The 17,872-nt window shown below is 39.4% G+C and overlaps 1 protein-coding gene across 7 annotated transcripts in view; it reads left to right on the top strand.

The window, feature by feature from the left end:
- Positions 1 to 13,881, top strand: part of LOC105389802 (netrin receptor UNC5B) — a 75,728-nt gene extending 61,847 nt beyond the window's left edge. For 4 of the 7 annotated variants that reach the window (XM_048628890.1, XM_048628892.1, XM_048628888.1 and 1 more), the window contains 6 exons: positions 1,904 to 2,056; positions 8,058 to 8,195; positions 8,615 to 8,765; positions 10,950 to 11,071; positions 11,395 to 11,628; positions 11,809 to 13,881. In XM_048628890.1, coding sequence (XP_048484847.1) covers positions 1,904 to 2,056; positions 8,058 to 8,195; positions 8,615 to 8,765; positions 10,950 to 11,071; positions 11,395 to 11,628; positions 11,809 to 12,986 — 1,976 coding nt within the window. In that variant the 3' untranslated portion in view covers positions 12,987 to 13,881. The remainder of the gene's footprint in view (positions 1 to 1,903; positions 2,057 to 8,057; positions 8,196 to 8,614; positions 8,766 to 10,949; positions 11,072 to 11,394; positions 11,629 to 11,808) is intronic. The other 3 variants (XM_048628893.1, XM_048628891.1, XM_038122603.2) reach the window with 2 other exon arrangements.
- The last annotated feature ends 3,991 nt before the right edge of the window (positions 13,882 to 17,872 follow it).

Below are 17,872 nucleotides of genomic sequence, written 5' to 3'. Positions count from 1 at the left end.
TAAAGTTGGCCCGTTCTCGGCGTGTGCTACCACTTTGCTTATAATTTTAGTGGTGTTATAAACGCGCTCTTTGATGTCATACAGTAAACTTGGGGAATTGTGCGTCACATAAATGAAGTGCGTTTTATGAGCGCAGATGGACTGGTATGAAATGGTACTCAAGACGTTATTATCATGATTTTAATTGAAAGGATTTCATGCTCACGTGCTCAGGAAGCAGTTTGTGTAGGATTTCATAAAAGTAGGTTAACGATTTTGTCATCTCAGAGAATTTTCGCGCCCAACACAAAGGAATAAATATATTCACAATTGTAAAGGCTCAGACAATGTTAAAATAATTCAAAGCCTTACGATTTTAACAAGTTTTTAAACGACTTCCGTGTCTTCTCTCGGTATTTATTTTGGTAAAAATTCAGTGCCACTGCTAAAGCGACAGAAGGACGCAATTACGTACAATTTATTTACATCGTTTCACGTTATAAGAACAACAAAAAAAAAAACATTTCACTCAATGTGAAAGCCCTTAAAATTTAGTTGTTCCTCGCTCGCTCTAACGAACCTCGACTGATTTATACGTGTGTGCATTAATTAATAAGAAACGCTGCATAAGTGTTTGTAGTTGAATATGCATGTGTACACCCACACACCCACGATGCCGCTGAGAACATGACAGTTCGGTCTGTAACTCACGAGCTGAAGCGATTCAAGTTGCTATAAATATTATTTAATATTATGTAGGTTTAGCAAACAATTGAGTATCGATCATGGTTGTACCGACACTTGGTTAAGTTATTTGTAGGCAGTGTCGAAGAAATTATTCTAACATGGTTTTTTGTCGTCGCCGGTAACTCATGGCAGACTGTACGCACGGCACACCCATACCATACTCTATTATTTCTTTTTGTACAAAAGATGTGATTTATTCCTCGCTCGCATGTAAGGGCAGTTTGTGGTACTAAATTGCCGGTGTATTTTAATTTCAATTTATAGAGCTGATACTTCACGCTGTGAGTTATTGCTTTTTGTATTATTTAAACTGTATTCAAGATTAAATTTAACTGTTAACAATCTGATAATGATAGAGTTGAAGTGTTCCATAAATAAATATGAGGAAAAACACATCTTCAGATAGGTATAGGTAGGTATTTACACATGACTTGTAAAGGTGAACAATTTTACAAGAAGATACAAAGTTACACACGAATTCATGGTAATTGGCGCAATAATTCAGGATTGGCTAGTCCGTGATTTAATTTATCATAAGTCCTAATTACAGTCCTAATACACAATTCTAATTAGTTGCAGGTTTAGCAAAACCCGTTGGTAATTGCATGTATAATGATGTCAAATTGTATTTAGGTTGTTAGCGTTTAGCTAGGAATAAATGTAAATTACGTCACGAGCTGTGTGTTTAGCGTTTATGAGACTAGTAAAATCAACTCCAAAATGTTTTGTGAAATACTTGACTGATAAGTTTGATAAGTTCCATTAGAAACTTGATTAACATTTTCCACGAATTATAGTCGAAAATTATCTAAAAGACTCCCTAAGCTATCCTTTTCAGCTTCCAACGCCAATATTATATCCTAACACCCTCGTATACCAGTATAACAGTCTCGCCCATTCCTCTCCCAGGTACCCCTGGGGGTTGGGGCTCGTGGTCCGAGTGGAGTTAACGAAAGTTGTTCAAAATGACCAGCAAATATTTTCAGCTATCAATACTATTTTCCTCCCTTGTATACCAGTGCAACTATCTCAACCATTCCTATCCTTACATCATTATAATACCAGTGCAATTGTCTCATCCAGCAAGCCTTTCCAGGCTCCAACACAAGTCAACTCCAGTACAAGGGTACCATACCCGTTATTGTTCGTTCGTGTCTCATATCTCCCCTCTCCCCAGGAACCCCCGGGCGTTGGGGCTCGTGGTCCGAGTGGTCGGTCTGCGGCGCGGACTGCAGACAGTCGCGGCGCCGCGCCTGCGCCGGGGACCTCTGCTCCGGCCCGCACGCTCAGCACGCGGACTGCGTCGGCGACTACTGTGGCGTGCATGGCGGTGAGTTTTGGAACTATTTGGTAACTTGGGCCATGTGGAAACTGGTGCTTATACCCTGGTTACGCTCGATGAATGGTTAGCAATTGACCGAGTGCTTGGTCGAGGATACTGTCTCGCCACTCTACTCGCTAGGTATAACAAGGGTATTACTATGTACCACAATTGAATGATGACATGTAGCACTTTAGGTTTGGTAGATTTGCTCAAATAAATGAGTCGGTCATCGCAATGCATCTTAGGCACATGGTTTATGTTACGTATGGCAAATGTAATGAGACTGGCAGATGGAGAGATGCAAAGAGCTAATGGTGCTGAAGTTTTGTATGTCGCTTTCAGTGGTAGCTTTATTTAGCTATTATGACTTTATGTTGATCAGTTATAGAAATGATAATGGTTATGACATTGGTTAAATAATGTCAAATTGTGCAGATCTGTCGTGCATAACATCGTCGGCAGGTCGTTTGAGTCAAAATATCAACTCAATTAGCATTATTTATAGCTTTTATAGTCCTCTTACTGGAGATAAATGCGATGACACAGGTCACTTGACAAAAGAACGACAAAAGTAACTCGTAGATTTTATGACTCACGTCGTAAAATGTCAAGAGTATTACAAATTATGAAACTGTTTCTCTAGGGACACGTTAATTAAGGCATTTCTATGAAAAGGCAAACAGTTCTGAACCAGATGCCATACGCCTAAAAATATACTTCCTTTTCCGCGCACGCCGTCATAACTATGAAATGCTACAAGGAATGCCTGTTCGGTTTTATAACGTCCTATCTACTGAAACTCCTTGCGACGCACCATTTACCTTTGATCTCTTTACCCTCCTTAAACTTGGTAAGATCTCTGAGAAGTTTAATGAGATATTGGGGCTCAATATAAACTGGTCCGAGTTGAAAGGTTGGAGGGTTATAAAATTTGGGCCGTGACCATCTGGGTCCTATCAACCTGTTCTAAATACGTTATAAGTGAGGGTCTGTCAGAGCGTGATCTGAATGCGTACGAATATTTTGAACTAAAAATAACATAACTATTGGTTAATGCAATGATTACTGTACAAGTTACACCTACATAGATCCATCTGACAAAAGTTAAATAATAGACTATCAATTCAAAAGCGCCAATAACATAAGAACTAAATGAAATGCTAATACAATCGATAGTATTATTTATAGACGATGAATTTCAATTCCATGTTTACAACCCTTGCTCGCTGGGTGGTCTGCATACGATATAGCCATTGAGAAATGATCAATCCATATTTTGTTATTATAATAAATAGCAATAAATCATTTCGGTGGTCCCTACTGACTCGATTTCAATTTCCTTTGCGTCTGTTTATCGTATATTTTGATAAATAGCCTCGAGGCTTCTCCAGCACATTGTATTCTTTATTCCGTTCGTTTGGCTGAAACGTTTGAAAATATTGGTTTTGGATTTCCAAAAGTTGTACTTTTATCCGGTGTTCTAGTATGCATTTTTATCCCTCTTCCAAATATTTATTTCCGGTACTTAACTCCAATACTTACTGTATTATCTAAAAGTAAAATTAACTTTTTCCATACCTAAAGTAAATTTATTAAAGTTTATAAACCCATTGGTTACCTACTGAAACGCGCTAGTCAATCTACTGAGCTGCTTGAAACACATGACCCAACCTAAATATGTCATTCGCACGCTTCTTCCATTATCCGCTCAGACATATTGCGAGGCATTCCTCGAAAGAAACTTTTCTAGTAAGCACTATTAAACTGTAAATGTATCAAAACAAACATTTTCTTTTAAATTGAGACAAAATTTATCTTGCTTAGAATATATTGCATATCAGTAAGTAAAATTTTAAGTATCGAAAACGTGTGTACTATATTTAATCCAAATCGAAACTTAAACTAGATTTCATAACTCAACTCTTCGAAATGAAATTTAATTACTTTGATGATTTCCTCTTTAAATATTAGTAACAAAAAAATTACCTCTTTACGAGTAGGTATTTTCCCTTCAAATAGTGAAACTTTTTTACTGGAAAAGCCTCAGTGGTTGAAGAAGAGAGCTATTCATTCACACTGGGGCCCTCGCCTCACTTCATTAGCCTAATTGCAAGCGCACAAAGCGCGAATGGCGAAATTTTATAGCTCTTTTTCATCTTTTGTTACCTAAACGCGTGAATAGTGTACTCTCATTCAGTGCTAACAGACCTATTTTGGGTGCTTTCATTTGCCATGATTAGGTTGTATTTTTGCTGACTTATTACGAGGGTTTCTTTTGAAAGGAGTCTCGTCATTAGCAGTGTTAGTCGGAAGGAAATGTTTGGCAAGAAATAAGCCAAAGGATAAACATAGAGGGATATTTTCGTAAATAATTATTTGGGGTAACGTGTTCAAAATAGTTTTTGTTTTTGTTTGCTATCAATATCATTATTTTCCATGTAAAGTATGAGGCATAGTATCGATATTATGGAGTCATTGGTCAAGGTTATAGCGATAACTCCGTACATTATACCCAATTCGATCTACATAGGTACTCTCATAAATAGATTTTTATACCCAGACATTAGTTTAGGGATCGTATAATATAACATTTATGTGTATGTAGACATCCATACAACACTGGAGGTAGGTCTCAGAACTGATTTGTTGTGATCTCGCGGAGTGAACGCAGCGGGCGATCGAAAACGCCATTCGAACCGTACGGAACCCACTCCAATGCAGCTTAACCCTTATAACCCTACATTTACAGCTGTTATTCGAGATTGGGGTGCAGTTTTAGTATTTAATTCCGCCAGGCCTCCTACTGCGTTATGGACGAAACGACAAGGGTTTGTAAATTTCGATTTGGATTCGGTATCTGCAATCTTACTGCAGTGCAAATATATGGCTGTACAATTGAATGCTTACACACTCATACAAATTTCGACAGCAATCTGATGAGTTATGAACATGCTCTTATAAATTTTCAATTATTGAAGCTGAAGTTAAGGGTTAAAATTATAATTGTCAAGAATATCGTCACAGAATCGATAGGTACTTATAAAATGCAATGAATATTTTTGGCACAGATGACATACCCCTAATACTAATAGCTCAATACTACCAGAGCTTTATGACTTGCAAACATCCTACAAACTTTTACGGGTTTACCAAAATGTGGGCGCACAAGTGTCGGTTTCAGAAGGATATGGTGAAAATGAAGTGGCAACATTAAAGTACTTTAAACATTATAAAGTGATAAACTGTGTACAGTCGACCAGCAGGCAAGGTTCTAAAATGTAAAGCAATTTATAAAAAAATAAAACATTACAGTTTGGTGGTAGGTAGGTATCCTACTAATACTTTTTACTATGTAGCAAAAAAAGCCACATCGAGGCTTCTTTGCTCTTGATTCGTGCGTCGTAAGACTTATTTTCTAACACCAGCAGCAGCTACATTTAGGTTATCCTCACTGTACGCCCTTGAATGATGTTTATGAAATCAATTTTATAGGTGCTTAGTGGATTTTATTAGTATTGCGTACGCGGTTTCCTTGGTATGCCCCAGTTACAAGTTGAACGTGGTATGGAGTCCGTCTGTTTTATATCGAGACTGAATCTAAATTACAAAAGTTCAACCTTATCCCCTTTGCACATGTGATACACGAGTTTATCAACTACGCTGTCTGTTTGCGAGCTGTTTTCTAGCTCTTTTTGTTTTCATTGTGGTTTTATTAAGCTGCTAACACAAACAAGCTATGGAGCTCCTTATTAAAATGCTATTATTATGGTATTCTTCTTTTGTTTGTGCTTTACCTAATTGGTAAAACTTTTGTTACACAGTACTTTTTATTCTCACAGCAGCTTTTTCCTTTTGTTCCCCAATTCTTTTTTCAATTCTCGTTTTATTTTTAGCTTTATTCGAACAACAATCGTATTTGAGTCGGGACCCCTTCCTAAGCCAGGTGCAAACACATCCCCACTGTGCGGGCCCCACTATCGAATGGTTTTTAATTACTCGTTCATTCGATGCGAAGATCGTTATCGGACTCGCGAATCCGATGGCTTCATTGTACAGAACCACGTTACTTTGTATACAGATTCTGTTAAAAGATAACACTTAGTGCTTCAGTGAATCTCTTGCTTTTTATATGTGGATGATGTGATTTTTAATTAAGTGTTTTGGTTTTTTTGGTATTATACGAGTCTCTAAATAACTTCCCTCTTTCGTTCATTTCATCATGTTCCACCGGGACAGAGATGCTAAAGCGTTTTATGCGATTATATATTATTAAAAGACGCAAAAGCGCTTTCTATGTATAGAAATTTGTCCAACAAAAACTTCGTCGCCTAATTTGAAAATCTTTTCACGGCGATGTAATAACACAAAAAACAGACGTTAAAACTCAGCCGCGTGTCCAATCATAAACTTGGGGAGGCGATGACATAAATAATATTAAAGGCCCACTGCCAGAACTTGGGAATAGTGATGTAACTGATACGAACTTAAAGATTGAGCAGACAGGATAAGTTGCTGAAGGGGAAATATGACAGTGTTGGCAATATTTACGTATACAAAGGAAATATTTGTAAAAATAATTCTTCTCATCATATATAAATACATTGTAGTTGTATTTTTTTTATTTGTAAATCTGCTTACCTAATTTATTAGATTTGAACTAAGTCATTATGTTAATTGAGAATTATGCAAAAACTGATTACTGAATGGCTCCTTACACGACTTTATTCGTTTTTAACAACGATGCCAAAGACCTCATATAAATCACAAATTCGTATGATTCAGTTGTCTGCATCCCAACACTACATCTACCCAGTCCCGTTTTATAGTCTAACTCATAAAATCGGGCGTTTTAAGCTTATCATATGCAGGTGGAGTTCGTAATTCTGTGGTTTATTTTATAGTTCACAAGAAATTTTTGAGTCCTCCAGTGAAATTATGTACTTTGTTACAAAAACTGCAGTAAGAGTTCTTAATGTTAGTGGAAAACAACAAATTCATATGTTCTCATGAGAATAACTTTTTTCTTCTGAATTTATGGCTGTTGGAAACTACCTACTTTTGGTTGAGTCAGCACCAGCAGACATTCCTTAAAATGAAGCTCTCCAACTGGGTCACAAGTTCACAACTTATTATTGGGTTAATACTCATCATCACAACTTTCATTGTTTTAGTTGAAATGTTCATCTATTTTGTTCTTACCGCTGTCATAATAAAAGTTTATCTCGGTTTAAAGTTTAAATTGTATTATCATGCTCACAAAATTTGTTCAATATTTCCCAGCTTTGCTTCAGCAAATCGTTTCAGGTGTTTTACGTCTTATCGTCCTTATCAAGGTTTTTTTACTTTCAATAGAGATATGTATACCATGCCTATGTGGTTATCCAAAGTGTCACCTACCTCAGAGGAAAACAATACAATAAAAGTCTACTTTTAAAGAAAAAAACTTTTTATTGAATTTTAATGAGATCGCGTGAATAAACTACCTATATCACAAAATAATACACTCTATCTGCAACAAGAACAACACGAGGCGTCCTTATTGCTAATAACAATCTTTAGCAGGTTACCTTTTAATGGAATAGAGTCAGTTTAAAAATAGTTGAGTACTTAATTGTGCTTACTCATATATGTGTAGGCACCGAATGGCGTAGTGGTTAGTGACCTGACTACTGAGCCGATGGTCCCGGGTTCGATTCCCGGCTGGGGCAGATATTTGTTTAAACACAGATATTTGTTCTCGGGTCTTGGATGTGCCCGTAAAATGGCAATAGGCCCGCCCCCTATTACATTGGGACTAACATAACACTCTGGCGAAAAGTGGGTGCAGCAATGCACCTCTGCCTACCCCGCAAGGGAGTACATTAGTACAAGGCGTGAGTGCGTGTGTGTATATATGTGTAAAAGAAGAAACTTGTAAAAAGAGGACCTAAAGTCTACCTATTTAGTACCTACAGATCTGCTAATGTGACCATCATCAGCATCATCTAACCCCTCTCCCTCCCCCCAGCAGCGGCCCACAACGACGTACCACTCTACATCGGCATCGCGGTCGCCGTCACCGTGTTCCTCGCGGGCTCCGCCGTCGTCTACAAGCTGCTGCAGAGGAAGACCAGGGATCATTCCTTGTACACCATGACTAGGACTGGTATGTGTCAAAAATTTTGGAAGGTGTTGGAAAAGTGGTGTAGTAAGCACAAAAAGAGTGGTACTGAAAGACTCCTTTAGTCTACCTCTTTTGGCTTCATCATCATCATAGGCCATGGGCTTTTGCCATGTTACGTCAAGAACCACGGTCACATTTGGCTTTCTATACCTACTACTTTTGTTACAGCTTAAGTTCAGTTTTACTGTTACATTGCATTTGTGTTTTAATAACTATGGGTGTCTAATCGAATAAGAATTCACCTATGTGTTTGCAATTAATTGTAGGCAATATCAATTCCTATCAATAATACAAATTTCATTCCGATCACCTAACAATTTCAAAGTCATGGTCACGGTCATCTGTGATCACCATAAACTTACGTCATTATTATCAAAAAAATAACAAAAACCTTCCCAAAGCAGACTTCCAACCGGAGCTATACCCCACGGTGGAGAAGCAGTCCCTCTCCCTGGCGCCCGACCTCATGCAGCACCGGCCCCCGCGGTACGAGCATCCTGCCATGGATACACGAGCTGAACACCACTATGATGTGCCGCATCTTACTAACAGGTTTGTGTTAATTATGTATAGCTGTTGCCGCGAGCTTCGCTTCGCCCTTAAAAAGTTTTCCCGTGGAAATTCTGTAATAAAAAGTTGCCTATGTGTTAATCCAGGGTATCAACTAACTCTATGCAAAATTTTATTACAATCGGTTCAGCCGTTTTGACGTGAAGCATAACAAACATTCACACATACCTACTCACAAGCTTTCGCATTTAAGGTGATTTTCATATCCATCGTTATTTTTAATGAAATTTAATTATAGGTAGGGTAACGTAACGTACCTTGGGACGCTTGTACCTCGGGACATTGATTGTATTTTAAAAACCGGCTAAATAAACACATTAAAATTCTACAATAGGTATAGTATTTTACTCGCTTGGCAAAACTAGTGAGTCTCGTGATCATACCAGCATCGAGTGTGTGTTAAAGACAATATGAAGTTTTTTGGAGTCAAAAGTAGCTTTTGTATAGTTTTTTGTGTTGCTTTATCTCATTGAGGCATTCTCAAAATAAAGACATGGATGTCACGTATAACTTTTCAGTTATTTAATTTTATGACATGGCAATTATCTGAAAGATTCCTATTAATTAAAAATAAAGATATTTAAATTTTGGTTAAATATTGCTTTTTTGTACCTTGGGACACGATGAAATTTGTACCTTGGGACACTGTTTCCTATGGTTTTGTACTATGGAAAATGCAAACATCTAAATAACGCCTTATATCTCTGTTTTTATTAGTGCCAGAGTGAAACTAGACAGAAGAGAGATGCAGTAAATCAATAAGAACAGAGATATAAGGCGTTATTTTGAAGTTTGCATTTTCCATAGTACAAAGCTATAGGAAACAGTGTCCCAAGGTACAAACGTGTAACGTACCTTGGGTCAAAACAAGCCTTTTTACTTTTATCTTAATTTAATAAAATCTGGCCACACTAAAGCTTTAGCACAAATACTAGTGATAATAGATTATATATCCTACCGAATAAACAAAATTTCACATTAATATCTTAGTTGTACGCTGCGATAGCTTCATTCAAAGTTGGGGTAGTCGAAAATGTCCCTAGGTACGTTACGTTACCCTACCATGTGTTTTTCTAAATCTCTAGTTACTATACTATACAAACTCAAAAACTCTTAAGAGGCTAGCCGAGAGCCTTCGGAATGGCTAATACATATCTAAATATTATTTCAAAAGCCCAAACAATAGAGAAATATTTGCCTATTTAAATCTTTAAAAAAACATTGAATAACTTATGCCTGACATCGTTAATGGATTTACAAACACATTAATGTGCTAACATAATAATTATAAAAAATGCGGCTTCGGATAACTTGAATATAGTGATGATGCTTAACTAGTAGGTACACGCTACACGCAGCTTTTTATGCATTTTTGTATTTATACCAATGCATTTGCAGTCAAGATAAACTATAAAAACTAGCATGTGTAAATTCTAGATGACTTCAATTCACAGAGTTCTTATTTCCATAAACGGCACTGTAATTTTTCTAATCCCTTTGAAATGCCAGTTAGAGAGAAAATTAAAATCGTAAAAACTAAGAACCTCATAATCCACAAAACTTTATTTTTACAACTTCTGGAATTTCAGGAACCTTGTAAAGTACGAGCTAATGAATTTCAGTTCACACGCGAAACGGCGGATGGTCATGCAAAATGGCGTTTAAATCTACACTTTATTACCTGTGTACAAAATTCTTTCATTCTGAAATTAGACATGTTAACCTAATATTATGATAACATGAAAATACTGCTAATTATAAAACCACAACTCTTTTTCATATTTCAAATGAATAGTTAAAAAAACGTTTATCATGATAAATTAATAAATACAGACCAGTAAATATAGAAAGAGCTAAAGTGTTTGTATTTGCTGATAAACGTAGTGCGGTATACCTACGAGACCTATAGTGGACACCACTAATACAGACACGCTATATTATAGAAAGATACAGTAGTCTATGTTATATAAACGGGCTCAAAATTTGCTTTAGACTAAGTAGCAAGAGTAAATGTTCACATCATAAAATATCCCTTTTCTCTATAGTTTAACGATCAAACCAATAACTTGTTTTCGTCTTATTCACACATTATTGATCAAATCAGTTTTTCCCCCGTTTTTTTATTTATAAACAATAGCAGATATTAACGTGTATTTCCCCCAACAGCTACGCGTCTCCAGTGGACCAGCAGATGACGCCCTGCGCCTCCAGTAAAGGACAGAGTGACGAGTACGACAGCAAGCCGTACAGCGAATCAGAACACTCCGTGTCCAGTTGCTTCACTAGCTGTAAGTACCTATTTAGTAGTAGATTAGTTATTTATGTGATAGTGTTTTGTTTTGTGTTACACTGTCCCTCAAATTATGAAAAAATCCTTCATGAATTTTCTTTATTTCTTACCACGCTAGTTCGACGTAGAGGTGTCTTTCTCTCTACCGGCGCTGAATAGTACCTAATTCCTTACATTCTCGGCGTACAAAAATGAAAAAAGAAAACATATTAGGTAAAAATTGTAAAATACAACAAAATCAAGCACACGACCAACTATTTTGTATTTCTAATTACTGACTTACCGAACAATCAACACTAACCAACCAATTCCTTTGCATAGCGGGCTCAATGTACGACGCGGCAAACGAGTCAGTGACCCTTCAGCTCGCGGAGCTGGTGTCTAACTCTCCGACATCGCAGTCTATGGCGGTGTCGATGGCGGGCACGAGGCTGGCGCTCCCGGCCGCCGGTGTCGCGCTCTCCGTCCCGGAAAACGCCCTGGCCAGAGGACGACGCGAACAGATGTACGTGGCTGTCGTCAAGGATGACAGATACCGACCGCGACTGGGAAAAGGTATGTATAAATGGTAGAAAAAATAACTGACTAGCCAGTTGATTTAAAACTGTTTTAAATTTACATAGCAATTTAAAAGGCCCCCAACATTATCAACACCTATAATTAGTCGAAATAAGCTCACTCGCGCACGACAGCTATTCTAGAAACAAAAAATATAGAATCGCTTTTGCCCCGCAGGTATCACGCAATTGAGTCCGGTAGTGAAGTGCGGCCCCCCGCGGCTGCAGCTCAACAAGTCCGTCATCCTGCAGATCCCGCACTGCGCCAGTCTCAAGCACGGCTTCTGGAACCTCTCCTTATTCGCCATCGACCATAACGTCAAATCTGATAGCAACCAACCTCAGTGGAAGAAAATAGTCGGTCTCGGCCAGGAGACAATAAACACCCCCGTGTTCACGCAGCTCGACGGCGACAAGATATTCCTCGTCACCGACATGTTGTCCACGTTTGTGCTCGTCGGGGAAAGTTTCAACGGTAAAGCTGTCAAAGCGCTACAATTAGCTATCTACGCGCCGGCTGTGCCGACCGAGGCGTGCTCCGAATACAGCATACGAGTCTACGTATTCGAGGACACGCCGTGCGCAATGTACTACTGCCAGGAACAGGAAAAGAAAATGGGCGGTGTTCTAGTCGACCGACCCAAAACTTTACTGTTCCAAGACGGAGGCTCTAGTTTATGTTTAGGCTTAGAAAGCGTCAGTCCCGGCTGGAAAGCGAAGCCCGGCAATCAATACCAGGAGATTCCATTCAACCACGTCTGGAATTCGCATTACAATGCATTGCACTGCAGCTTTGTGCTAGAGAGAACGCACGATTGCGATTCAATCGACTTCACCTTCTCAGCTTGTCAGAGAACAAACCCGTCTTACAAACAGGTGTTTAGAATATCCTTAGACGACGTCAGGAGTAGGTCACCGAGAGGTCGATCGCCGCGGGCGGAGTCGCAAAGGAGTTTCAATATAACGGAGAATCTCTTAGAGTCTAGAATGTGCCGGAGCGAGGAAGGCTCGGAGGGCAGCGCAAAGCGAAACATAACAGTGACCGAGGTTGGGGTTAATGAGTGTGCAAGCGAAGGTCCATTTAAGCTGAGCTCTCGATTAAAACGGCAACTGTGTGCCGTTTTGGACCCGCCGAATGCGCGCGGTAACGATTGGCGGGCTCTAGCGTCGCGGTTGGGAGTGGATCGGTACACGACGTGGTTCGCTACGAAGAGCTCGCCGACGGAGGCTATTCTGGAGCTGTGGGAGTGTCGCGAGCGGTCGGCGGGGGCCACGGCGGCGCTGGCGGCGGCGCTGAGGCAGATGGACCGCCACGACGCCGCCGACCTGCTGCAGGGCACGCCCTCCTGGTTATGAACACCAGGACACCAAGACTGCACGTTTTATACCCAACTTTTAATATTTAGAAGGTATGACTAACTGTACGAAGTACCTTTAAGATTGTAATGAACGAATTGTTGGTAAACTAATTAGTAGGTAAAATGTTACGTTAGCGAAAGTATAGTTTCGTAGGCCAACGGCCTAAATGTAAAATCGTGGTAGTCTATTTTGTATAGATTATTATTATTGTACTCTGCTGTAGATAAGCAAGGGAAAGAATATTATATTATTGTAGCAATAATAGTGCCTATAATGTCTTGAAAAGAAACACTGCCAAACCAAAATTGTGGTGGCAGTCTGTTACATTTTGGTATTTTGTTAATTTTATAACCGTATCTGTATGTTCACTATTTTTGAATGAAATGTTTTATCGCTTGAGTTCACGTTTTTTGCTTGCGATTGTGTTTTAATCTTCAAAGTCGCTTTCAAATCAAAATTTTGTGCCAAATCTCGTATGCCATTGCGCAAATTGGGCAATAATGTTTAAAATATTCTTGAAGGTCACTCAACAGAGCTTATCGATTACATACTTAACAATAATGTAGTAATATATTGTTTGTATTTACTGTAACTTTAAGACTTCAAAGATTGCATTTACGACTTTTTTCGTGTATAGATCTGCTACTCCTCTCGCTGTAATTCCTTCACTTCATACTAAATATCAAGATTATTTTCAATCTTTGTATATAAAGAAATAGATTGTGTAAATATCTGTATCGCAGTTAGAAACAGTAGAAGGACCTTTATTCACAAGTTTGTACATGAAACTTTATCGCCGGCGTAGACTATATATATTTTTGTTAATGACTATTAAAATAAATGGATCTGTGATACTTAAAATAATATGAAATAAATTATGTTTAACTGTGCACTGAGTCGTATTATTTAAAAAACTCATCCTTTCTAAAATTTTTGCTCATGAATATTAAAACCATATCTACCGAGACATAAATCATGTGTAGGTTACTTATAAAAAATGAGTTTGAAACAATAAAGCGTAACAAATCATGACAGAGTTGCCACTGCTCAAGATAAATTGTAACTAATGTGTCCACAAACGCCGAAAACATCCATAACCAAACTTGAACTGACAACAACAATAAGAGGAAAATAAATGATGAGGCGGGCAACAAAAGCGTGAAATGTGGCAATACATGTAAATAAGGGAAATGCTTTGTTATCCACGAACACCTGTGTGCAGGTGCAGGCCTACTAGCTGACACCATTAGCCTAGCTTCACACGTCATTATAACAGACACAAATAATAACATTCCAAAACTTACTCAGACAACGGAGAAATTAGTTCCAAAATTCAACAACAGAAACATTTATTTTGTGAACCTTCAGATGGTACGTAAACCCTTATGATATGGGCGAACGCCTACTAAAAAGGGTGCTCGTGGAATATATTTTAATACATTATAAAGCTATTTACGTTGAGAGGCACAATAAAAACGGCCGGTGTGTTATAATCGTAAAATAATTAAAACCGGAATGCTACTGTCGGTTTTTTGTTATGATTTTGTACCAGCCAAAATGTTGTCACATGGTGAATTAAATGATACTTTACTGTAATAATACATAGAGCAGTACATAGCTTCCAAATCACACTGAAAACATACATAATATTTATGTTTCACTATGTCTAGATTAACGTAAGGGAGGCTCCATTCATGCACACTAGTAAATTATGTATTGTTTCACTAAATATTACATATTAATGTATGTGTATTTAGTAGGTAGCTATTGAACCCCTCAAGTAAGCCTTACTAAATTTACCAAACTATTACCTCAAGGAAATGCAACCCTCCTTCATTTCACCAAAACTGTTTTATGTGGCTTCTTCCAAGACGCCCTATAACTGAAAGGGCTCTGAAATGTCGGCTAATCAATCGCCTTTCAAAAGGGCAGGTTCCCCTTTCGTTATCGGCAGTGACAAAAGCGAGGGTATCAATTCATCAAGTGCCGTGGTGACAGAAAGGTCACTGCTGGGGGTTCCTCAAGGCACTGTTTTATGCCTTGCACTATTATTAATGATCCTTATAGACTTTTCACCCAATAAATTTCTAAACTTGTGATGACGTTGTGATCGAAAGTATTTTATATTAACAAATGCTTCCTCTATTTGCTAATAATAAAAACACAATCCTCGCGCTGTCCCGTCTGGCGTAGAGGAGCGTCCCCTGGTTGGCGGATAGGGGAATGGTCGGTAGCACAGCCTAGCTACGCTAACCGGCTAAGTCTGATGGACTCGCTGACCAACGACGGGTGTGGTCCTCCAGCATTATGGGGGTTGTGCGGCGGGTTAACGCCCCGCCCACGCAAAAAACCATTGTTACGAAACAGACTCAAGAAGAAATACGATCCGATCCCAATAACGACGACCAACGGCATGGAACAACGGACATCCGATTAGCCTCATGGAATGTGCGAAGCTTGAACAAAGATGGTGCCCTGTATCAACTCACCAAAGAACTCACAAGGCATAAAATCAACATAGCCGCGCTACAAGAAGTGAGATGGCCGGGACAAGGAGAATGTGATTTAGAAAACGGAGCCGTGCTATTTTATAGTGGTAACAGCAGCGGCCACCACATTAATGGTACTGGTTTTATCGCAAATAAAGATGCCACTAAAAACATTATTAGATTCGACGCAATATCTGAGAGAATATGTGTTCTAAGGGTAAAGAGCAGATTTAGCAATATCACAATTGTAAACGCGTACGCACCGACAGAATCAGCAAGCGAAGAGGCCAAAGACATTTTCTACGACGAACTGGAATCTGTCTATGATCAGATCCCCGAATATGACACAAAAATTGTTTTGGGCGATATGAACGCGATGATTGGCAAAGAAGAGGCGTTTGTACCCACAATTGGCAAACATAGTAAACATGACCAGTCAAACGACAATGGCATTAGATTGATAAATTTTGCGTCTTCTAAATCCATGGTAGTGAAGAGTACAATGTTCCCACACAAGGAAATACACAAAGGAACGTGGAAATCACCAGATGGAAGAACAGTCAATCAAATTGATCATATCCTAGTTGACTTAAGGCACAAGAGTGTGGTAGAGGATGTCAGAGCATATAGGGGACCAGACTGTGGTAGTGACCACTATATGCTAGGTGTCAAAATGAGGGCGAAGATAAAACTTGCAAAGAAGCATCGGAAACCAACTGAAGAACCATTTGATACAGAAGCTCTTAAGGATCTAAACATGAGAACAACTTTTAAAATAGAACTCGGCAACAGGTTTAAACACTTGCAGGTAGAGGAAAACATCGACAGTGAATGGGCTGTAATCAAAGCCACGATCAAAGATACTGCTCTGAAAGTTCTCGGCAAAAGGAAGAAGAGAAAGCGAAGGAAGTGGTGGACGGACGAATGTGATAGAGCAAGTGAAGAAAAGCGGCATTATAGATTACTAGCAGAACAAGACGAAGAATGGAAGGCGAAGTATGAAGAAGTGAAAAAGGCAACGAGAAACACCATACGAAAGGCTAAGAAAGAACACCTAGAGAACTTAGTAAAAGACATGGAAGCACTCATGAACGCCAATGCCACACGCAAGTTCTATCAAGAGCTAAGGTCTGTGAAAAAAGGCTATCAACCAACCTCACAGTTCCTTGAAGACTCGGAAGGGAACTTGGTAACGGATGAGGACAATCGCAAGGACATGTGGCTTAAATATTTCCAGGAGCTACTGAATTGTCCTCCGGTGAACGATCAAAGCCTTGGCATAGGTGAAGATAGTGAGAACCAAGCAGAAGTACAACCACCAAGCATTGATGAAGTAGTAGGCGCCATCACTAGGCTAAAGAACAATAAATGTCCGGGTATTGATAATATCACCGCCGAAGTCTGGAAGCATTGTGGTAATGAGGTACAAGCACGAATACACAAGCTGATTCTGAAGATCTGGGAGACAGAAAGACAGCCGGACGAATGGAATGTTGGCGTTATCTGCCCCATCCACAAAAAGGGATCTAGGAAAAGATGCTCAAACTACCGGGGTATTGCATTGCTGCCGACTGCTTATAAGATCCTCTCCTACATACTGCTACGTAGACTGGAACCGTATGCAGAAGAGACTCTGGGAGACTACCAATGTGGATTCCGACGCAATCGTAGCACCGTTGACCAGATTTTCCTGCTTAAACAGCTAATGGAGAAGAAGTGGGAATACGCGCAAGACATTCACGCACTTTTTGTGGACTTCACGAAGGCATACGACAGTGTAGACAGGGAAATACTGTTCAAAATACTGCTAGTATTTAAAATGCCGAGGAAACTAGTGTCCATGATAAAAGTGGCCACGGGCATAAGTAGGATGCGCGTAAAGGTGGACGGTGACCTTACTGACGCTTTTTCCGTGGTAACCGGGCTCAAGCAAGGAGACGCCCTGTCACCCGCGCTGTTTAATCTGGTGTTGGAGTATGTCATCCAAAAAGTGTTAACACATGATGGCGGGGTACAACTGAATGGACAGCACAAGGTGATCGGGTACGCCGACGACTTAGCTCTGTTGGGGGAGAGTGAACGCGAGGTCCAAGAAGCTGCCAAAATACTAGAAGAGGAAGCTCACAGGGTCGGGCTCAGAATCAGCACAGAAAAGACCGAATACCTCCACATGACACGATACCGAGGCAACCATGAGGTACGAAAAAACCTGCAAGTGGGAGAGACAGCCTATAAGGGAGTGGCCAAATTTAAATACTTAGGTTGTACGATCACTGACACAAACACAAGGGAGCAGGAGATCGACATCCGAGTACAAAACGCCCTCCGATGCAGCGCTGCTCTTCATAAAGTGCTAGTGTCAAAGCTTCTCAGCAGGAAAACCAAGATCCGAAT

This window comes from Plutella xylostella, chromosome 22 (assembly GCF_932276165.1).
Source record: "Plutella xylostella chromosome 22, ilPluXylo3.1, whole genome shotgun sequence".
In the NCBI taxonomy this organism is placed as follows: Eukaryota; Metazoa; Arthropoda; class Insecta; order Lepidoptera; family Plutellidae; genus Plutella; species Plutella xylostella.
This window is presented reverse-complemented; position numbering and strand designations above follow the sequence as displayed.